Consider the following 24,295-nt stretch of genomic DNA (forward strand, 5'->3'; position numbering starts at 1 on the left):
TGACTTTTTTTTTTAAATTCATTTTCCCATATTAACATTATAGTGATTGGAGATGATGTAATATGTGCAACAATTTTTATTGGGTATTGGGTTTTGATTAAATTTTTGAGTGTAAGCGAACAAACGAGTGTGCAGTATTTCGATTATGTCTGTTTTTTATTAATAGCATGACTGCATACACTTAAACAACTTGTAAATGATCACACTGCTATTTTACAATAGAGACCACAATTGCAATTTCAAAACTCACTTGAACGCTCCATCCAAAAGCTACCGTAGGGCTCAGTACAGCGCAGCAGATTTTTAAGTGCAGATAGCACGACCAGCTCTCACAGAAGTGCGGATAGCGCGACCACAGTCAGTTACTGCTGTGAACTCGTCATGTTGTTGAATCTTTAACTCGATGATGGATCGTCAGGAATCAGTCTTCTTCCTCTGTTTCGGTGAGTTTTGATCCAAACGTTTTTAATCTGAGAACAAAACAAAGAGCCTCCCGTTTCCCTCTTCTGAAAGACAGTGTGGAACACACACCGACTGTTTTTATAGAATAATCGAGTCAATAGAAGCTTCAGAAGCTGCACAAAGTCAAACAAATATCAGTAAAACAGGATTTTTTTTTAAAACAACTAGTTATTCTGCTCATTGAACTCATTTATTTTATTAAAGGCATTAGACAGAACCAGGATCTCCTAATGAAGAGATAAGATGTGTAATTTAGTGAATCTTCCATATTTTACTTATCTTTTGGCAAGAAAGTAAATGTTTCTATTTTTAACAAATTATTTTGCACCATTAAAACAATAACAATGGAATTAAAATACAATAAAACAACAGAAAATTAAATCGAATAAAAGTGAAATAACATTAATCAATTGATTTACAAAAAAAACTTATTGCAGATGAAGAAGTGGTCATGTAGTGATGCTCTGATGTTCACTGTGGAGGCTAAAATAAAGCCATGCATCAAAGGAATGCCGTAAAAATATTTTGAACAGATGTCCACTGCAGTGACCAGTATACATGAACAGTTTAGTGATCCTGTGGAAGAATCATTTTAGTCCTCCTATGGAGGACTAAACATCCCAAAATGAAATAAATTAATAAGTAAACTATTGAAGAAATAGATGTACCATTAAGTGATTACTTAAATGTGTAACTAATTATTAAAAATTAAATACTTCATTTTGTAATTATTTGATTATAGTAACAATTCGTATATGTATATGTATATATATATATATATATATATATATGTATATATATATATATATATATATATATATATATATATATATATATATATACACACACACACACACACACACATATGTATGTATATATATATATATATATATATATATATATATATATATATATATATATACACACACACACACACACACATATGTATGTATATATATATATATATATATATATATATATATATATATATATATATATGATCTTCGAATTATTTCACTGTTGAATGCAGTATTTAATGGTTCAGTGTTTCAGCACTTCATGAATTTATTTTATCTGTCAAACTCAAACATCAAAGTCAGAGGGCGGACCTTTATATTGGTTGCCCTGCACATCAAGCGAATACAGATGGATAGTGGAGAGCTACTGAACACACTCAGATACACTTGGTGGCGCTGTTCTCGAGTGTTCTGATGGAAACACACAGTGTCTTCTCTGTGTATGAGTACAGGTAGTAAATACAATGGATTTTTCTTTCGTGAATTCTGAAATCCAGTTCTGAAGATTTCAGTGAGTTCAGCAGGAAGTCTCCATAGTGAACATTTGAAACAGGATGTAAATGTGATTGGTCCAGGCTGTCACATGAGGTGGACAGAGGAGGCACTGTGATAGGGCAATTCATGCAAAACTTTAACTCGTGAAATAAAATGAACAGATGACTTATGTGAAAATCAGAGTCTGGTGAAGCCAGGGTTGTAGAAACTAGTGATCGAGACCAGAACATGTTTTGAAACCACTTTTTATGTGTTTACTTGGACTATGAAAATCTACATTGTTGAATGGTTTCCAGTGAGACCCAGCTGGGTGCCTCTCGACTCTTTTTGAAACCAGCATCATCGCCTCCTGCTGGAATTTCCCTGGCATTACAGCTTTTTTGCACTTCCGCATTATCTTTATGTTTTAACAGCAGAGGTTGGCGCTTGTGTGTGGCGTGTATGACGGATACAAAAGCATCTGTAAAGAAAGTTAAAGTGAGAAAGAATATGCTTTAATGTTTTACCTTTTGTTGTTCAAACCACAATCTGAAGAATGAGGGAATATCTCCTTTCACGTCTTTCCAAAGGACATAAAACGTCGAGAATGTTAAAGCACTGTAAAAGCAAAATACTGTGAGAGGCAAGTCTGTTTAAGTTCGGTGTGGGAAACATTTCTTTGAGAGTAATTGATAAAATTGTTGAAAAAAAACTTTCAAGTTGCCATTTCAACAGCTTACTTAACTAATATGCATTCACCAGATTGTCCACAGCAAACATCAGCATGTTTTTAATTGCAAAAAAGTGTTTTGTAAGCTGTTTCATAATGTTGGTTAAAGAAGTCATAAGACGTCTAATTAGTAACCACACTTCAAGCCTCTTATATTTTACTCAGATGAACAAGTAGAGATGACATTTGAAAAAGAAGAAACGCCAATGATTCACTTTACAGCCTCCAATGTACAGCAGCCACCACGGGGCTCGTTTTCACTGAGTGCCTGAATAAAGTGAAGACACCACACTATCATGCTGTGGGCCTCTCTGTTGGTTTGGATACTTTATTGAACAAAACTTTGTTTGAAGCTGCTTGGGACTGGGTCCTGCTGGTTGAAGCTCATTGTTGATACTCGTCTGAGCTGCAGGACAAATCTGAAAATCTTGCAGCGAATTTGATTGAGGAATCTCTGAGCAGAGCTGGGGCTCCACAAACTAATGGATTGAACAAGATTGATGATAGTCCCACCTGCTGACCTTGACGAATGAGTTTCACAGATAAAATAAATTAATGAAAAGCTGCAACAACAGAACATTAAATAATTAATAAATTGTGAAATAATTTATTTATGTAAATTTAGGTTTTAATAGGTTTATGTAATTAATTTATGTAAATTTAGGTGTTTTAACACAAAATGAAATAATTGCTTAAAAGTGTCATGAATTAAATAAAATTAGAATTAGATACATAAATGTTTGTGTTATTTATTTAATTTTGATGCGTTTTGTCCTCCATATCTCTGTCATGATGGCTTGTGCAGTGTAATTATGTGATGCTGTCTGAACTTATGAAAGGTGGAGATCACTAAGGTAATCAAACAGCGGTGATGGTTGTCGATACCATCTTGTGTCTCAGTGAAATCTTGATCAGAGTCAGGTTGGCAAGTTGAGGCGTGACGCTGAGCAGTGCCAAGAGGCAGAGCTGGTGTTGGAGGCATGTCTGGCGCAGTTGTGAAATGTTATTTCTTGGCATTTGGTCATTTGATTTCATGAGATGGAAAAACTGAACGCAGCAGAAAAGTCCAGCATCTTTCATGACTGACTGCAGTGAACTACTTTAGTCCTACTCCAGTGTCCCAAGACGACAGCGCTGTTGATGCGGGTTCATAAAGTGCTGAGTGCAAAGCAAAGTGCTTTGAGAAAACTGAAAGTGCTGAGAGTATGTGGATGATGAGCTAGTTGTTTGTCATACAAACCATAACGTCAAATGTTTTCAGTTTCAGAGTTGAAGAAGAAGAACTCTTATCTTATGATTTTTTTTTTTTTTTTTTTTTTTACATTTGTTAAGTAAAAAGAAACCTGAAGAATAAACTCAAACCATTTAGTGAATTATTTCAGACTTCATGAATTCACCCATATGCTAAGAAAGACAGATCTATTTCTCTTTTAGATGCTTCTGGAGCTGCTGAGTTGATGCTGTTCATTTTCAGTGATGCTCTTGTCTTCAGGGAATCAGACCAGATGTCCAGATGAATCACATAGCAGACAGACCACTGGAGTCTGACCAGAGACATTAAACCACTCAGACTCTGACTCAGCAGGAAGGAACATTCTCTCAGTAACAGGAAGACACTCAGGACACAAACATGCTGCAGTGGAGTCATGATGCACAGCTGGTGAACATCACGCTTCCATCACTGAGAGGAAACACAGGGAGCACAACACCAGGACACTGATATGAAGGAAAACATCCAGCACATCACAGACAAGAAGCCTGGACCCCCAATGGAACAGGAAGTAAAGGTTACGTTGAAAATTATTCACCTATTGTTTTTGGTTTTTCCAAAAATAGTGAAAAAAACATTAGTGAAAAAGTTTAGAAATTTGGAAAAACGCAGAAAATTTGTAGAAAAGTTTTTAGACTTAAAGCAGGTGGACTTTTCTGCGTATGGATAAAAAGAAAGTTTGAGTTTTTGCTATAGGAACAGATAAACAATGACTGGACTGGATATCAGGTCACACATATTCATTGCAGCCCACCAAATAAATCCAAATATTGAATCATGATGAAGTGCCCCACCTTATTTCCCACCAGCCTGTCCAGTGAACACAAAAAATGGCAGTGGACGGCCAAGTGAGATATATTTGGGGGGGACAAAGATCCTGAAATATTTCTGGAGTTAATAAATGAAGCAAACGTTATTGTGCAAGTGTGTTGTTTGTTTTGTGGCAGAGAGACGTTCTCTGATGACATCCTCTCATGGCGCCCTCTCCTCTCAGTAACCGCAAAATAATAACATAATAATAATAATAATAACATTTTCACTAAATTCGCTAAACTATTTTGCAATAAACCTGACTCATGTTGTAGTGAAGGCTCATGTTAGTTTATGATGCTTGAAATAATTTTAGTTAATAGTTTCTATGTGAGTCTTCTCTGCCCTTCATGGTGCAATGTTATCACATGTTTCTGTTTATTTGTTTCTTATGTTCTTTGAATGTGAAATACCTGAAAGTTTATATGTCCTACTTTTTGTATTGTAATTGAACGCTTCCAGTGTATCTTTTTTATGTGCGTTCCGGGGCATTGTGGGGAAGTTTTCTCGTTCCTACATGTGCGGATGTACCTCAGAGCACGGGAGCGGGTACTACTTTTTTCGTTTTATTGGCCGCTGGTGTGGAATCTAATGAAGCTGTAGCTGTAGCTGTATAGTGTGGACTTTCCAAGAAGAGATCTTGTGGCGGCGTCAGCGCGCTTGGTGTGCGTATGAGGAGGGATGCTACCGGCTAATTAGCATTAGCTCGCATCGTTGGCTGATTGTCTACAAATACCAAGGTGGTGAGTAACAATCGGAGTTTGTTCGGACCTTGTCACTGCCAGTGGATTATCATCATTCGGGACATCAGCACTTCGCCCCTCTGCTTCGTTTCGGCCCACTGACGGGCTGTCTGCAGTGCCGCAGCTATCGTCATCGTAACCGTTGTCAGCTTCCAGGACCTTCGTCGTCAGCTTCCAGGACCTTCATCCAAGTAACGAGCCCCATCCGGCCGCAACGGTATCATTTAATTAGAAAGGGAATTTGATTTGTTTAGTTAGATAGGAATAAGACATTGTATTGTGGTATTGCATTGTGTGTTTGATTCTGATAATTTTTTATATCAATATCTGTCTTCATGATTGCCATCCTGTCTCCCTTCCCAAGTTATTTAGTGGAGTGTTCTCTTTAAATTTCAAGTACATAGGGGTACGCCGGTGGCTGTACACAGCACCGTATTTTGGGTTTAGTTAACATACAGTCCTTGATTTAATTTTAATAACCGCTATTACAACTTTTGGTCCTTCGAGCCGGATTATGATTTAGTATAGCTACTATGGCTAATAGTGGACACTCCAAAGACAGATCAGACAAAGCCCCAAACGAACCCTGAACAAGCCCAGATATCTAAATGAGTATGTCACAGGTCCCCTTCCCAGTCATGGTTCAATGGGTCAATCAATCAATCAATCAATCAATTTATTTTTGTATAGCCCAGTATCACAACAACAGTTGCCTCAGAGGGCTTCAAGATGTTACATTTGTCGGTAAAAGTAAAAACAGTGAATAAGCATAATGGTAATATGTCAATATTTACAGTAACGAGACAGAACGAAGCAACCACCGCCTTCGACCCTCACATCCGGCAAGAAAAAACTCCAAAAACCCAGTGGGAAAAGAAGAAATCTTGGGGAGAACCACAGTATGGAGGGATCCCTCTCCCAGGGACGGACAGCTTTGGCAACAGCTAGCATGAGACAGTAAGAAGTAAAGCCTAGGACAATGTTGAGGACAGTTCGTTGGACGGTCCAGCACAAGAACCACGGATCCCAGCAGTAGAACCGAAGCCAGTCCACGGGCAGGACCGACAGGGGTGTCCTCCCGGTCCGGACGGAGCTTGTTCATAGGCCTTCGTAATAGTGGAGTCAGCAACTGAAACTGGAGAAGACTCCCCCTCGAAGGGGGGGACAGCAGGTGAAAAGCAATGAACGGACTAAAGGGAATAACATTCAGACATTAGAGGACAGGGCTCAGTGCACCGTACTTCCCACAGCATTCTAGCTCCTGGGGCAGCTTTGTGGATACTTAACTGTTTAAACTAGTATTTAGTTAGTATAGTTTAGTTTAGTTTAATTTAGTTTGGTTTAGTTTAATTTTGTTTAGTGTAATTTGGTTTGGTTTAGTTTAATTTAATTTAGTTTAGTTTAGTTTGGTTTGGTTTAGTTTGGTTTAGTTTGGTTTACTGTAGTTTGGTTTACTGTAGTTTGGTTTGGTTTACTTTAGTTTGGTTTGTTTTAGTTTAGTTTAGTTTAGTTTAGTTTAGTTTAGTTTAGTTTAGTTTAGTTTGGTTTACTGTAGTTTGGTTTGGTTTGTTTTAGTTTAGTTTAGTTTAGTTTAGTTTGGTTTACTTTAGTTTGGTTTGGTTTGTTTTAGTTTAGTTTAGTTTAGTTTAGTTTAGTTTAGTTTAGAATCCCTAGCTGACCTGATCATAGGCTGCATCGAAGAGAAACGTCTTGAGCCTAACCTTAAATGTGGAGACTGTGTCTGCCTCTTTGACACCACTTGGAAGCTGGTTCCATAAAAATGGTGCCTGATAGCTAAAGGCTCTTCCACCTAGTGTCCATTTAGAGACTCTAGGAGTCACCAGTAACCCTGCATTTTGAGAGCGAAGTGCTCTGATTGGTTGATAAGGCGTTAAAGCATCTTGGAGATAGGTTGGAGCCATCCCATTTAGGATTTTGTAAGTGAGGAGAAGGATTTTAAATCTAACTCTAAACTCGACTGGAAGCCAGTGAAGAGATTTTAGAACGGGAGTAATGTGTTCACGTCTTCTAGTTCCAGTTAATAATCTGGCGGCTGCATTTTGAACCAACTGAAAGTTTTTAATACACTTTTTGGGCAGGCTGCGAGAAGGGAGTTGCAGTAGTCCAATCTCGCAGAAACAAATGCATGGATGAGTTTTTCTGCATCGCTTCTAGGTAAAATGTTTCTTATTTTAGCTATGTTGCGCAAGTGGAAATATGCTGTTTTACAAGCCAGGTTGATGTGTGCTTTAAATGAGATATCCTGATCAAATAAGACCCCGAGGTTCCTCACAGTAGAGGAGGAGGATACACTGACGTTATCTAAGGTAATAATCTGTTTGGATAGACACTCTCTCAGTTTATGGGGGCCTAGTATAATGACCTCTGTTTTGCCAGGATTCAGACGGAGATAGTTCGTAGTCATCCAGGTTTTAATTTCTCTGATACAGTCACTGAGTCTGTCTATTTGATTAGTTTGATCAGGTTTCATAGATAAATACAGTTGTGTGTCATCTGCATAGCAATGAAAATTGATATCGTGACTTCTAATTATGTTCCCTAAAGGAAGCATATATAACAGAAATAAAATTGGCCCGAGCACGGACCCTTGAGGAACCCCATAACTGACCTGGGAGCACGGTGAGGACTGTTGGTTAACGTGAACAAATTGGTACCTATTAGATAAATAGGATTTGAACCAGCAGAGGGCTTTTCCTCTGATGCCAACCTCACATTCTAACCTCTGCAGGAGAATATTGTGGTCGATTGTATCAAAAGCTGCACTGAGGTCTAAGAGAACCAGGACTGAGACTAGACCTGCGTCAGCCGCCAATAGCAAGTCATTAGTGACTTTAACTAACGCAGTCTCAGTGCTGTGATAAGCTCTATATCCTGACTGAAATTTCTCAAATAAACTATTGTCCTGTAGGTGGCGGCAAAGCTGTTTAACCACAACTTTTTCCAGGACTTTTGAAATAAAAGGCAGATTTGATATCGGTCTGTAGTTAGCTAGAATATCAGGATCGAGATTAGGTTTTTTCAGCAGTGGTTTGATTACTGCGAATTTAAATGACTGTGGCACATAGCCATTTTCTAGAGAGGTATTTATTATAGTTATGATCGTATTTAAGATAACTGGAAGGATATCTTTGAAAAGCTTAGTTGGAATTGGATCTAGGAGACAGGTTGAGGTTTTAGAAGACATTACAATTGAAGTAATCTCAGCCCCATTTACTGGTGAGAAACTATCTAGTATTTCAGGTATTTCAGGTGGAGGCAGTGGCTGGATTCCCTGAGCTTGATCTGAGGAAAGCGCTTCACTGATTTTACCTCTAATGGTTATGATTTTATCATTAAAGAATTTAAGAAAGTCATGGCAGTTTAAAGATTCTGGGATTACTGGTTCCACTACAGTATGACTGGTTGTCAGTCTGGCTACAGTGTTGAATAGAAACCGAGGGTTATTTTTGTTTATTTCTATTAAACGAGAGTAATATAATGTCTTGGCTTTAAAGAGAATTTGTTTATAGCTTAGCAAGCTACATTTCCAGGCCTTCAGAGATTGTTCTGATTTAGATTTACGCCACAGTCTTTCTAATTGCCGAGTTTTTTGTTTGAGAACACGGGTTTCAGAATTAAACCATGGAGCAACGCGCCTGGGTCGATTGGTTTTCAGCTGCAACGGGGCCACTACGTCAAGGGCAGATTTTAGTGAGTGCATAGCACTGTCAACAAACTGATCACTATTATCACCACTGGCCAATAAGCTCATTTCTGTGAGTTCACAAGATAATGCAGCAAATGCAGGCTGGATCAATTCTTTGTACCGAGCCACAGATTTTTCAGATAATGTCCGTATCAGCTTAATTTTATCTTTTTGAGCACAGTAGTCTTCAATCAAAACCTGAAAAGTAATTAAAAAATGGTCTGAGAGAATAGGGTTCTGAGGGAGAACATTTAGGTCACTGACTTCTATCCCATATGTTAAGACCAGATCCAGGGTGTGCTTGTGACTATGAGTGGATTCATCAACATTTTGAGTGAAACCGATACTATCTAATACTGCAATAAACGCATTACTCAAACTATCACCAGAATCATCCACATGGATGTTAAAGTCACCTATTATAAGGATCTTGTTATGAGTCAATACTATATTGCTTAAAAACTCTGAGAACTCAGTTAAAAAGTCAGAGTAAGGACCAGGAGGTCGATACACAATAATTAATAGCACAGCTTTTTGATTCTTCCAATTTGGACAAGTAAGCGTTAGTATTAAGCTTTCAAAAGAGTTGAATTTAACATTAGTTTTGGGTTTAAGAAGAAGACTGGAGTGGGAAATCACTGCCACACCTCCACCTCGACCTGTTGATCTAGCTGTTTGGAAATTAACATAGGTTGGAGGGGTACATTCATTGAGCCTCACATAATCATCTTGCTGGAGCCAAGTTTCTGTTAGAGCAAGGAGATCAATGTTATTGTCACCGATAAGGTCATTAACTAACAGAGATTTAGTGGAGATTGCTCTAATGTTTAGTAGACCACATTTTATGTATTTCCTACTGGAAAAGTTATTTTGTCTTGTACAGATGTTAAGCTTTTTACCCATTGACTTTTTTTTAATGCTTTGAGCACTTTGGACAGACTCAGTCTCTGTTAGCCTAGGTAAACCTCCATGCTTGACTTGTAAAAATCCGGGAGCAGGATTAGTGACGGGATCAACAAGATCAACAGAGGAGTGTTCTACACGCACCCATATGGGGTCAGCGCACCCATAGCTCTGCCAGTCTAGCCTGTTGTAAGATGAGCACGTGAGCTGACTTACCCATCAGCCGGAGAGCAGATAATGTGGCCAGAATTGCAGCTCGGTTCGATACACCTGACTACCCTGACAATGACCTTGTAGATGACCAGGACCACAGCCAGTGTAATGTGGTTCAACCCAGACCTGACAGCCCGAACTCATACAGCTCAGTTGGGTCAAGGAGAAGTGAAGCCAGACTGTTTGACATGGTCAGACGTCAAGAGGAGGCTGCTCTGGAGAGAGAGCGCTGCCAGGATGAAGCAACTCTGGAGAGGGAGCGCATACAAGCACAAATTATGGCCCAGCAGGCTGAAATTGCACGGGAAAGGGAACGGATACAGGCTCAAGTTGCATTGCAGCAGACACAGGCCATGATCCAAGCAATGAAGGAGCTAACAAAGCAGAGTGAAAACACCATGAAGCAGTCTATGCAGTTTAGTGGTGAAGTCATTCAGAGCCTCACGCAACGGTCTTCAGCCTGACCCTCGAGGAGGACTTCACAGAGGCCTTGAAGGGAACATTCTCCAGATCATCAGGGTGAAGCAGAGTACAATAGAGCGAGGCATGCACTGGACCAGATTCAGGAGGAACCAGACGGAAACGGACTGCTGAGCCGCCGCCTAGAGGGACTGGCAGTCGAGCAGCAGAAGTGGACAGTGCCCCCACTCTCAGGCCATAACCTCAACTTCTCAGACTCGGCCCCTGGCCCCATCAACTTTACAGTCCCTCAGAGAGAGCAGCAGCCCCCAAACCCAGCACCCTCCTCAGTGGTCCACCAGTGGTCAGGACCTACAAAGGCTGACATCATGACACCCCCACCTAAGAACAGCCAAGCTCCAGTGATCCCCACTTCGCCTAACCACCAGCCTGCTCTCTGGTATGTTGCCCTGCCCACTTTCCCCAACTTCGAGGTAGAAAATAGAGCCCAGTACCTGGAACTGCGTATGTGCCTAGAAACCCTCCTCGCTGACACCTATGATGAGAGATACAAATACACGATCCTGCTACAACACGTCAAAGTCCCCAGAGCCCACATGATTATTTCAGCATTCGGCTGGTCTGACAAACCCTACTCAGAATCCATCGCAGCCCTGGATGACCACTACGGCCGCCCTTGGGACTTCATCCTCACAGAGATCTCCATCATTGAGAAATTACCCCCAATCCATGACAACCAAGCACTTGGAGGACCTGTTTGTAAAGGTGCAAAACCTTGTGAGGATGCTGAGGTGCCAGGGTGAGGAGGGATTCTGTGAGCTCAACAGCAGCTCAAGCGTAAAACGCATCCTGGAGAAGCTCCCTCCATTCAGACAGGAGAGGTTCCGACGCCTGCAGAATCGACCCCACCCTAGCAAACCAGGATCCTCCCTGATCAATCTTGCAACATTTCTAAAGGATGAGGTCCGCAGTCTCAGCCTGGATGTGCTCATCCCAGGTCCGTCCCTAAGAGAAAAGAGGGACAGCAAAGCAAAGGGTCAATGGAGAACTGCTACTGTAATGCACACAGTCAGAGAACCAGAACGGGAACAGTCACACGCCACCAGCAAGGGAGGCGTCTCAAAACAGACTAAAGACAAGAAGAGTCCACATTGTCTCTACTGCGACAAAGAACACTGGCTCTCAAGCTGCGAGGCGTTCAAAAGACTGAGCACCGAAGAAGCAAGAGACTGGATCCAGAAAGATCAAAGGTGTTGGAGGTGTGCTCGTAAGGGTCACAGAGCTTCAGAGTGCACCCTGAAAAGGAAATGTGGTCGTTGTTCTGCTGTGCACTGGGACGTCCTGCATGATGTCAACCAACGGAACAAGGAGAGGGTCGTTGACACTGAGTCCAAGATTATGTATGTGTGGCAGAATGAATGGGGGGGATAAACAGAACTCAACCAAAAGACAACGCCACCTGGGGACTTGCACCCCAGGATCTCAAATGCTAAATAAAATAAAAAAAACAAGGGCCCGCAGGTTCAAAGGATTCACTGGGATGGGAGACGTGAGTTCAAATCAAAACAAACTTTATTAAATTCCAATATTAAAATGAGCAGACTAACTCGAAATAAATGGGGTTTGAGGCCTGCCAAACAAAACCGAACTGGACAGGGCTGGGGCTTACCACGACAGCGGTAACAGAAAGTGGGGAGGATCCAAAACCACACAGCACCCGTGACACAGCAAACAAAAAGTGAAAAAGGGACCACCACCAGGGAACCGCTGCCGCTTCAGGGCCTCCAGCACCTGCCAAAAGAAAAGAAAATCAACAATTAATCTCACAAAATGATGGCAGCCCTCATACCCCAAAAACAAAAATCTAATACCTAAACAATATTCAAAGGAAAAGGAGAACAAATTAATTTATACGAAATAAAAAAAACCCCAAATCATTCCAAAATAACAAAACCAAAGGAATTGGATAGAAAACAAACCAACGTAATCACTAATCAACGCAATCGAACAGAAGAAGGAAAAAAAGAAGAAAATCAAAAGGAAGAGTGCGTCTGCATTTCTAAAAATGCCCGAGCACGGCGCATGCCCAAGCTCCTTGGCTCGATGCAGGAGAGCCACACTTCTTAATGAGCCTGGGTGGTCCATCGGGCCCCTAGGGCAGGAGGGTGTACTGAGGAGGCCGTGGTGCGACGAGCAGGTGTCAAGCACATCCAGAGAAGGAGAGCCAAAACAGCAGTAAAGCCCGGGGTTAACTGCAGCTGATGACTGCACCACTGTAAAACAAACCATGAAATCACACCAAAATAATGAAATTAATCTAAACAATAAATCACTGTTCCCTACTGAGGATGGATTGGCACACCTGGCAGCATGAAGGAGAGCACACACAGCCCAATACAGCAGCGCTGGCGGCTGCAGGAAACACACCGCTCCCACACAGACTCCAGGGCAGTCCAGCTCCCAGTCAATTCACAGCTGTGAAACGCAGGGCTGGGGTAAATACACTGCTGAGGCTGCTAAGTGGACTAAAGAGAAACAGGACATGCGTACCTTTGTGGAAGGCCAAGCACTATCCTGAACAGACACACTGTCAGGACAGCAGCCACATGTCTGTCAGTCCCATGAAGGAGGAAGAGGAAGAGGAAGAGGAAGGGCGGAGCAGGGATATTTATAGACGCCCAGTAATTAGAAGCCACACTGCCTCAAGTGGAGGGGAGTGCAACCCCCCACCATGCCACATATGGATCCGGCTAAGAGTGGGAGCTCGAAGGTTATGTTGAAGATAGTGCAACTCCACCTACACTACCAAGAACGGATGTTGGACACCTATGCTGTTTTGGGTGATGGTTCAGAGAAAACCCTGCTCCTCCATTCAGCAGCCATTCAGCTGGGTGTCCGGGGACCAAGAGAAGTGCTAACCATCCGGACGATTCGTTGAGACGTCAAAGAGATCAGTGGTGAGCAGGTCGCCCTCATCATCTCACCAGCTGGTCAACCAGACAGACAGTACACCATCAGCAACATATTCACTCGTCAGCAGATTGCACTCTCTCAGTATGACTACCCCATCTCACAGCTCAAAGAGAAGCACCAGCACCTTCGCAACCTGCCCATACCACCGATCAGTGGAGCAACACCAACGATCCTGATTGGCTCAGACCACATTGACCTCATCACTGCAGTAGATACCGTCTACCTGGGACCCAGAGGATGTCCTGCCGCCATCAAAACCAGACTGGGGTGGACCCTACAAGGTCCATTTCACATCTCCAACCAGAGACCTGCCCTGACCCAGTGCCTCTACAGTAAAGCAACTTCAGCAGACACTGCCCTCCTCAGTCATGTGGGGCGGCTCTGGCAGTTAGACATCCTGTCATTCAAGAACGAGAAGGATATGGTGCGATCGAAGGAGGATAAGTATGCTGTGGCTCTCCTTGAGAAGAAGACCGTCAGAGTAAACATCGAGGGAGTGCAGAGGTACGCCACCCCACTCCTGAAAAGAGAGGACATGCCTACCTTGCATGTCCCAAAGGAGGTGGTCAGCAACTACCTCAAGAGCACAGAGAGAAGGCTGGCCAGAGATCCTCACCAAGCTGAGATCTACAGAGAGGAGATGAACAAGTTGGTGGTCGCTGGTTATGTCAAGAAACTCAACAGCAGGGCTGAAATCACAAAGGAGGCCTGGTACCTGCCACACCACAAAGTTAGCCACAATGGAAAGAACTGGCTGGTCTTCAACTGCAGTTTCCAGGTTGGCAATCAGTGCCTCAACACATGTCTGCTCCCAGGTCCCACCCTAGGACCATCCCTTCTTGAAGTTCTCCTGCGATTTCGCCAGGAACGCGTGGCCATCAGCGGGGACATAAATGGGATGTTCCACCAACTTGTGGAGGAGGACAAGCCCCTATTGAGGTTCCTGTGGAGAGATGACCCTACTGACGAACACCCATCAACCTACCAGTGGGAGGTGCTACCTTTCGGGACGATGTGTAGCCCATGCTGCACGACGTTCGTGCTACAGCGTCATGTCCTGGAAGACCCTGAGTCAACAGAGGAGGCTCGTCACAGTGTGGAAAGGAGCTTCTACGTAGACAACTGTCTACAAAGTGTCGCCACAGAAGGAAAAGCCAAGAAGCTGGTCATGGGGCTGAGAACCCTACTGGCCAAGGGGAGTTTCGACTTACGCCAGTGGGCGAGTAGCAATCCTGCCGTCCTTCGTCAGCTCCCACCTGATGCCAAGGCACCAAGCAGCGAGACCTGGGTGGTGCAGGGCCCCGGGGAGGCGCATGAGATGACCCTGGGCCTCATTTGGCGCTTCAAGTCAGACACTCTGCACTATCGGAGCACCCCCACAGAGACACAACCGATCACCAGAAGAAGCATCTATCGCACGCTCGCCAGTCAGTATGATCAGTTAGGGTACATCCTGGCCTTCATCACCAGAGCCAAGGTCTTGGTGCGGGAACTGTGGATACATTGTCCCTGGTGATCTTGCCCGGAAGTGGAGAGAATGGGAGGAGGAGCTTCCGATGCTTCACAAGAGCACCCTCCCCAGGAGTTACTTCACTTCAACCATCAACATGGACAATAGCAAGATCGATCTGCATGTGTTCAGTGATGCATCCGAGACTGCCTACGGGTCAGTAGTGTACCTCCGAATGACTGATGGAGCTGGCAAAGTTCACGTAGCCTTCGTCTTGGCACGTTCCAGAGTTGCCCCCTGGAAAGAACAGTCGATCCCCCGGCTAGAGCTCTGCGCAGCACTCGTCGGAGCTCAGCTGGCCAAGATGGTCCGGGAGGAACTCACCCTGCCACTACGTGAGACCGTGATGTGGTCAGACTCGACGACAGTGATCACTTGGCCCTAGTCCCAGTCCTGCAGATACAAGGTCTTTGTAGGAACACGGATTTCAGAAATCCAAGACTTGGTGGGGGTGAAGTGCTGGAGATACGTCGACACAGGACGGAACCCGGCAGATGTCATTCCGAGAGGAGCAACCCTCTCTACCCTGTCGCAAACAAACCTCTACAGCAATGGTCCAGACTTCCTCCTGCAGTCTGAAGAGGAATGGCCGAGCCAGCCGGTTGTGACGGAGGTGCAAGATGAACCAGAGTTGAAGCAAACCCCTTTCTGTGGACTAAGTCAGGCCCCAGTCTTTGAGGGTCCGGACTTGGAGGACTGCCCCTCATTGGAGGACCTGGAGAGGAAGACATTTTTCTGGCATCATAAAGACCTCCCCAACACTACAAAGCTCAGTGCTGCTGACTATGCTGAAACAGAGCTGCTCGTGTTGCAGAGAGCACAGTTGGACTCTTTCCCTGAGGATCTTGAATGTCTGCAGAAGAGGAAGCCTATCCCGTCCAACAGCAGACTTCTGACGCTCGCTCCAGAACTTGACTCTCAGGGCCTGATCAGAGTGGGGGGTAGATTGCGTCGTGCAAGTGACCTGCCTGATGATGTGAAGCACCCCATCGTCCTAGGAGCCAAACACAGAGTCACTGAGCTGATAATCCAGAAGTACAACAGAGCAGTGTTCCACGCAGGATCAGAGAGGGTCTTTGCAGAGATATGGTGAAGATATTGGATTCTTCAGGGAAGAGATTTCAGAGAACCTGCGCTGACTGCCAGAAATGGAGCGCCCAACCTACGATACCTCAGATGGCAGATCTACCACCCTGTCGCCTCAAAGTAGGAGAGAAGGCATTCCACTCTACAGGAGTAGACTGCTTCGGGCCATTCTCGGTGAAGAGAGGAAGAGGCACCGAGAAACGATGGGGGATAGTCTACAAATATATGACGACCAGGGCGATGCACCTCGAGGTGTTGCACAGCATGACCACCGACTCATTTCTGATGTCGTTTCGACGTTTCCAGTCCAGAAGAGGGACGCCACACACCCTCCTGTCAGATCAAGGGACGAATTTTCGGGGAGGAGAGGCATAGCTGAGAGAGAGTTTCGGGACCATGGCAGAAGAACTGAAGCACCAGCTAGCCTCGAGTCAAGTCTACTTTCAGTTTAACCCGCCAAACGCCCCACACTTCGGAGGGACATGGGAGACGGAGTTGAGGTCCATCAAGATGGTGCTGTACACTATCCTGGGTGCACAGACTGTAAGCGACGAGGTCTTCGCCACAGTACTTACCAAAGGTCGAAGGAGTACTCAACTCAAAGCCCCTGAGCTTTGTGTCCGCTGATGTCGCCGACGTTGACCCCGTGATGCCGAATTATCTCCTCATGGGGCGGCTTGACCCCACCCTCCCTCAGACTGTCTACCACCCTTCAGAGATTCAGGGCCGGAGGATGTGGAGATACAGCCAGGTGTTGGCAGATGAATTCTGGTCTCACTTCCTACTACACTACTTGCCCTCTCTGCAGGCAAGACAGAAGTTGACTAAGGACAGAGAAGGTCTAGTCACAGGAACATTGGTGATGATAGTCGACCAGTCACTGCCAAGAGCAATGTGGCCCGTGGGCCATGTGGAAAAGACCATCCCAGGAGCAGACGGAAGAGTGAGGGCAGCTGAGGTCTCTGTCAGGTGGAAAACCTACACCAGGCCAGTGGCTCAGCTGATTGAGCTACCAGCCTTTCCTGACTCATCTCCAGACGATTAAGACTCCTGACTCAATCCCTGATGTACTGATTCGCCTTCATTTAGTTTGCTAATTCCCACAGAGAATTAGGGGGTGGCTGTAGTGAAGGCTCATGTTAGTTTATGCTTGAAATAATTTTAGTTAATAGTTTCTATGCGAGTCTTCTCTGCCCTTCATGGTGAAATGTTATCACGTTTGTTTATTTGTTTCTTATGTTCTTTGAATGTGAAATACCTGAATGTTCATATGTCCTACTTTTTGTATTGTAATTGAACACTTCCAGTGTATCTTTTTTATGTGTGTTCTGGGGCAATGTGGAGAAGTTTTCTCGTCCTACATGTACGGATGTAACTCAGAGCACGGGAGCGGGTACTACTTTTTTCGTTTTGTTGGTCGCTGGTGTGGAATCTAATGAAGCTGGAGCTGCAGCTGTATAGTGTGGACTTTCCAAGAAGAGATCTTGTGGCGGCGTCAGCGCGCTTGGTGTGCGTATGAGGAGGGATGCTACCGGCTAATTAGCATTAGCTCGCATCGTTGGCTGATCGTCTACAAATACCAAGGTGGTGAGTAACAATCGGAGTTTGTTCGGACCTTGTCACTGCCAGTGGATTATCATCATTCGGGACATCAGCACTTCGCCCCTCTGCTTCGTTTCGGCCCACTGACGGGCTGTCTGCAGTGCCGCAACTATCGTCATCGTAATCGTCGTCAGCTTCCAGGACCTTCGTCGTCAGCTTCCAGGACCTTCGTCCAAGTAACGAGCTCCACCCGGCCGCAAAGGTATCATTTAATTAGAAAGGGAATTTGATTTGTTTAGTTAGTTAGGAATAAGACATTGTGTTGTGGTATTGCATTGTGTGTTTGATTGTGATCATTTTTTATATAAATATGTCTTCATGATTGCCATCCTGTCTTCCTCCCCAAGTTATTTAGTGGAGTGTCCTCTTTAAATTTCAAGTACATAGCGGTACGCCGGTGGCTATACACAAGTAATGTGGCGAGATGAGTCAGATTAACGGAAGCCAGACAACGCCACCTTGGGAGTTGCACCCAAGGAAATAACTAAAAGTGAGGACACTCAGGTTCGAGGCTTAAGAAGCAGGAGACGTGGGTTCTGGCTAACAGAAAATCTTTATTAAATAGTAAACTTCAAAAACACATTCACTCTCTTTAAAAGAAGGGGAAGAGGGGGAGCCCAAACAGGAGCTGAGGCTTACCGGTGGGACACGGGTAGAAGAGGGAATGAAGGCCTCGGAAGGATCACCCCAGACACACGTGGACACTCTCACTCGCTGAAAATAAAGGTGAACACACTCAAACAAAAAGGGGTGCGCAGCACATCACACGGGAGGGAGACCCACCACCCAGGGACACCGATGCCGCAACCGTCGTGCTCAGCTTCTGGAAGGGAGGGAAAAAGACAAGGGGAGTTAAAAAAGGGTTTTTCCCTCACATTCATGCATTCAAACAAAAAAAAAAAATTAACCGAATGAACTAAACACAAATGGGAAGGCAGTCACAACTCACAAGTAAAATAAATAAATGCAAACCTGTAACTGCCACACCCCAAACAAAAACAAAGGTAGATGGAAAATAACAAAGAATGAACACACAATTAAATAAGGAAACAATAACCAAAAGAACAACAAAATATACCAACACCTAACCCAAAGATACTTAATCAAAAGAAAAGATGATAAAGTAAGCGGATCGCTTCTGTGTATTCCTGGCGTCCCACAAGCGTGTAATCAGCTCGGTCAGGAAGCCGGCAGGTCGACAGGGGTGCAGCACCTGCAGACGGCGGACTTCCAAGGAGCAGAGGCAGTCCAGGCGTATTTATGGGTGCCAACACTGGACTTCGAAGCCACCCGGAAGGACAAAACAGCTGGCGGGCTCCACGGCAGATTAGCCAGCCGCTCCTAATAAGCAATAAAAAGGGCAGTCATACACCTGCACGAACCAGCTACGAATATGAGGGTGTCTAGACTGCGTACCTGGCAAACAAACATTTAACTGACACGCCCAGTAGGAGAGGTGGGGAGTCTGCGACCTCCCTACAGCCACCTAAACACAAACAGCTGATTACTGCCAGCTGATCATGAATGTGGGGTGCGCCTCCAGGAGGAGGGCTATACTCACTCCTCTAGCAGCAAGTTGACACCCAGATTCGGGGGAAATGATCCCAGACGCAGCCCAGCAGGCAAACACAGCTCGCACGGCTCACACAGCTCACACCAGGAAGTGAGGAAGCCCAGGGGCGGGGTCTACTCTAGAACCAGCAGCAGAGGCTGCACCAGTGAGAATGGCCCTCTTTTATACACAGCTCCCCCTGGCGGGATTGGTTAATTATTACAAGCCAGGAGAGGGCCTCCTCCTGCTACAGTAAGAAAAGACTGGCTTCTAGCACTGCCAAAACCTCAGCACAGACTCCACCAGGTAAAAGAAACTTAAATCTTACTTGAGAGCTTCTAAACGAGCGAAGACGGAGTCCCCCTCTTCCGTGCACGGGAGCCACAGCGACGAGTTTTTCACTAAACTGCGTTACGCCCAAGGCCTGCAGGGGGCGCTGTTTCGCATAAAACGTGCAAACTCCTTAAGGCACCTTTAATAACCGCTATTACACATGTGACAGAACATTGACAGCATGAACCATGTCAGCTGGATCCATGTGTGACCAATTCAGACTATCATGGACTCGAACAGAGGACCCAACCACAGGACACAGCAGACTGACTGGGTGTTCAAGTAGCTCACTGCACCACTTTGGCTCTTTATAAAACAATAGAGACAGTCTGGACTGTGGAACTTCAAATGAAAGCTTGATAGTAACAAAGTCAAGACAGAAGAAGCAAAAAGCTCACATACAGTAATCACAGCTGCAGGCTGCTGATATTTTGTGTGAGGTTTTGATGTAAACAGCAGCTTCTCTGTTGTAACTGTAAATCCATCCGTTTACTGTAAACACAACCTGCTTTCAGCGTGTTTATAATAAACTCAAAAAGGACAAAGATAAAACTAATTTAAAACATTTTTTATGCAAATTAACTCCCAGCTTCAGGTATCTTCACTCAGAGAGAGCAGGCAGACAGAAACAGACTGAAATGGATCATATTTATAAGTTCACCTCCTCTGATGGAGGATTTTCTTCTCTCAGACATGAAGAAAGTTCTTTGCTCCACTTTGACCTGCAGAAGTTTCCAGGCTGATGGAGCTTTTCTGACAGTCTGATTCAGTTCATGTTAGCTTGCAGCTAATGTTCCTTCTGATGGGTGAATGTGTTTTTATTCCACAGTGATAATCTCTGCTGCTGCTGATCCACTGAAGACCCTGAGAGCCTCTGTAGGAGGAAACATCACTCTGCCCGACGCTGTGAAGGAGGAAGGATTTCTGTTATATGAAGGAAAGAATTTAGCTCAGGTGGACGAGAAGAAACTGTTTAAGATTTATGGAGACAAGGAGAGACTTCACTGGAACCAGAACACAGGACGTTTTACTCTCACCAGGCTGCAGAAAAATGACTCTGGGATCTATGCAGTTGACTCGAAGAAAGGAAGAGTCGTTTTTATCAAATATAAACTGATGGTGTACGGTACGTTCAATTCATTCTTCTTAACTTTGATCAGTGTGTTCAGTGTTTGCACATGTCTGTTTTAATGCAGTGTTAGAATTATCATTCACTGAGCTGTCAGCACTGTGGGTCAGTCTGAGAATTGATTCACTCAGTAAGTTCAACTGAAGTTACAACTGATGCATAAACAGACAATATAGTGGGAGGAAGATGCTCTATAATCTGGATGTCAGAGTTTCTTCGTGGACCAGTGACGAGAAGTAGCAACTAAACAGATTAGATAAACTTCCAACATGTCAGCACCTCTCAAGAAGGAAATCTATGCTAATGCTGTTTCCAATGGGACGTGATGTTGTCAGGAGGACTGAATGAGTTCGGGATGGTTGAAGCTCCTCCTCTTCCAGTAAAAGGAGTTGTAGAGTTGCTGCATCAGCACAAATTCAATTCTACCCCAGATTTCTGCTTCATCTCATTTATCCTCAAGTGTCCAGAAGTGGTATTTCAGTCCATCCAAGAAGAGTTTTATCATTCCCAACATCATCTCATACCTTCTTTCTCATAACATTTCCACACATTCTATTTACTGCTAGAGGTCAGATGTCGGCAACCTTTACTGCTAAACATTCCACTGAAGCAACCACAAGTGTAATAATATTTTTAACATAACTTTCTCCATTTTAAATGTAGTGAATCCAATGATCTAGTGAAATTTAAAGACAGTGCTGCAAATTTGTTTTTTCAATAATGAATATGTACTAACACACACTGCACAATTTTCTATAAGCAAACTGCAAAAAAGTACAAAAAGAAATCTTTGATTTCTAAGAAATACAGTCATGCTTATATATTGATACTACTGGCTATAAGTAATCAGTGATGGGAATAACGGTGTTAAAATAAACAGTGTTGTTACTATTTTTAGTAACGAGTCATCCAACTTATTCTAGCATTGCAATGCCGTTACCGTTACTGACGATACAATATGGCGTGGGTCCATTACTATCACTCAGCACACTTTCAGCTTGGTTTATTTCTTCCTCTAGAGTCTAGCTGTCACATTAAAGCAGCAGAGCATCATGTTTGGTACACAAAGCAGGAACTGTATTGGTTCAAAACAACTAGTCCTGTGCAGTGGTGTGTTCAAGTTCCAACGTAAAAATCAGCTTTTCAGATCAGAAACTCCATTAAACATTCCTAAGTCTGTGTCGTCAGAGCTTCTATATGTTCTTGTCAAAGGAGCAGTGGTCACTCACAAAACTGAAATGTTGCTGAACTATATGGAAAGGGGGAACATAGCTTTGGAGAATTTTGCTATAATTTGCTGTCCACATTTCACACACATTCGCATCTTAGAAGATGTGTAACTGTCAAGGCCTCTACATACTCCACGTGAAGCCGAACAAAGTCAGTCAGCAGCCGAAGAAACTTTGCCTGTTGGCTGACATTTCATACTGCAGCAGAAGATATACGTGAACTCAGAAGCCACGGTCCTCCAAGGCCACGCCCCCTCACTGCAGGCTCAACTTGTCTCGAACTTTTTGTGGTGACAACTAGGGCATTAACAGAAATGTCGACAAGTCGACTCGTCGACTCCCGTCACACAAGTCAACGTAAATTTGGAGGAGTCGACAAGTCTGAGGTTGTTCTTTCTCTCCCTCCCCGACGATGGAGAATCCCCTGCAGTGCTGGGCCCGCAACCACTATGAGTTTCCACATCTGGCCAAACTGGCTCATCGCTGCTTGGCTGTTCCAGCCACCAGCACACCCAGTGAAAGGGGGTTCTCTCTGGCGGGGAACACCGTTACCCGACAGCGCGCAAGCCTTCATCCGGGGGGGGGCGCTTATCAATACTGCTTATCAGTACAATTCTTTATCAATTCTCTTAGCGACTGTCATTGAGTGAGATATGAAACAATACAATTGGGGCGTTTGCATTAACTCTTTAATATTTTCATCCTGAACAGAAGAAAAAAATACCCATGTCATGAAAACGCATGTTAAAACTGTAAAAACCGGATTTGCATTTAAAAAAACACACATCAGAAACATAAAGCCATTCCATCAACCCACCTCGGGTTCAAGAGAAGCTTGATTGTGCAGAAACCCGTCCAATCTGGCAACACAGCCGCTCCAGTCATGGAGCTTTGATTTTTGCAATTTCTGGTTGTTTGAATTTCCCACAATGAGTAAACCTGTACCTGTATGAGTAAGTAACCCCTGTTCTAATGCATATAATGATTAGATCGCGTTGTTTGTCATATATTCTACCAGACGAATTACAAAAAACAATGTGAAGGCAAAAATACGACACAGATTTTCTTTTGAAATCACTGATTTAGGAACACGTATCTACTTTACATCTGGCACCGACTTGTTTCTGTTCAGACTGAAGCAGCAGGGCTCCGGAGTGAGGAAATATAGGGTCCTTGCTGAAAGTTTCCAGTCCGCGGCTCTGTGGCGGTGCCAGAGCGGACCGCAGGAACCGGTTCTACAAAAGAACCGGTTCTCAACTCCCATCCCAACTCGACCTCGACTTTATTGACAGACAAGTCGACCTGGAAAAAATTGAAGTCGTTAATGCCCTCATGACAACTCAGCACAGCCAGACGGTGTGACCATGGCATTTGTGGTGAATGAATTGATGGAAGAAGTCTGAAATATGAAGCTGAGGAGGAGGAGGGTTTGTTATTGAGGCTTGGCAGACATGAGAAAAAGAAGAAAAGATGATGTACAGTAGGTGGAATGGATGACGCTCATCATCACCAGAGCTGAGTCCAGCGAAAACAGTCTCCTGGTGAAGCAGATGCATGACATGGACAATGACATTCTCCTCTGTTAGGGTGTCAGCAGTTCCACTTTGTTCAACGGAACACACCCTTCATCCAACATGCGCCGACACACCGATCTCCATCCAGAGAGGTTATCAGTCACACTTCACATATTATCTTGGAGGAGCTGTCGGAACAGTGTGGCAGCCAGCTGTAAAACGAGGCTTTCGGTTGTGCTCTATTGTCTCTGAAGTGACCGATGCCACCTGGAGAGCTCTGAAGGACGAGTTTTTGTTGCCTTCCCATCACCAGCACAGATGGTGGACATCACACAAGACTTCTGGGAACTGTGGAACTTTCGCAGCTGTGTCGGTGCTATTGATGGCAAACACGTAACAATCAGAGAGCACCACCGAGAGCTGGAAGTGACTTTTTTAACCATGAAGGCCAGCATTCTATTGTTCTGATGGCTGTGGTCGATGCCAGGTAACACTTCACTATGGTGGACATCGGGCCCTACAGCAAACAGAGTAATGGATTGTCTGAACAGAGCTCTTTTGGCTCAGCTCTGAAGAACAGACATCTTACTTCACCTCCTCCAGCTCCGCTCCCTGGCACCTTCATCCAGACCCCTCATGTCTTTGTGGGAGACGCAGCTTTCCCTCTTCACATAAACCTCATATATCCTTGTTCAGGTATGTCATCGATCCATGAATCGCTTGTAAGATATGAATCTATACATGAAAGAAAGAGAAATAAGTAAAGAAACCAAGAAGGAAGTTGAGGTTCCCCATTTTTACTTCTCGACATGTGAAAGTAAGTTCTTAATAATAATAAG

The 24,295-nt window shown here is 44.1% G+C and overlaps 1 protein-coding gene and 1 long non-coding RNA gene across 4 annotated transcripts in view; one reads left to right on the forward strand and one right to left on the reverse strand.

The window, feature by feature from the left end:
* The first annotated feature begins 314 nt into the window (after positions 1–314).
* Positions 315–24,295, forward strand: part of LOC115385767 (uncharacterized) — a 36,327-nt gene continuing 12,346 nt past the window's right edge. For 2 of the 3 annotated variants that reach the window (XM_030087842.1, XM_030087843.1), the window contains exons 1-2: positions 315–443; positions 20,414–20,710. In XM_030087842.1, coding sequence (XP_029943702.1) covers positions 404–443; positions 20,414–20,710 — 337 coding nt within the window. In that variant the 5' untranslated portion in view covers positions 315–403. Of the gene's footprint in view, positions 444–9,933; positions 18,426–20,413; positions 20,711–24,295 lie in introns of those variants that run through there. The other variant, XR_003931170.1, reaches the window with a different exon arrangement.
* Positions 18,307–19,200, reverse strand: LOC115385768 (uncharacterized). The gene is made up of 3 exons (XR_003931171.1): positions 19,116–19,200; positions 18,913–19,040; positions 18,307–18,522 (listed from the first exon to the last, which is right to left on the reverse strand). It is a non-coding gene; the product is annotated as an uncharacterized LOC115385768 (long non-coding RNA).

This window comes from Salarias fasciatus, unplaced genomic scaffold (assembly GCF_902148845.1).
Source record: "Salarias fasciatus unplaced genomic scaffold, fSalaFa1.1, whole genome shotgun sequence".
Taxonomy (NCBI): domain Eukaryota; kingdom Metazoa; phylum Chordata; class Actinopteri; order Blenniiformes; family Blenniidae; genus Salarias; species Salarias fasciatus.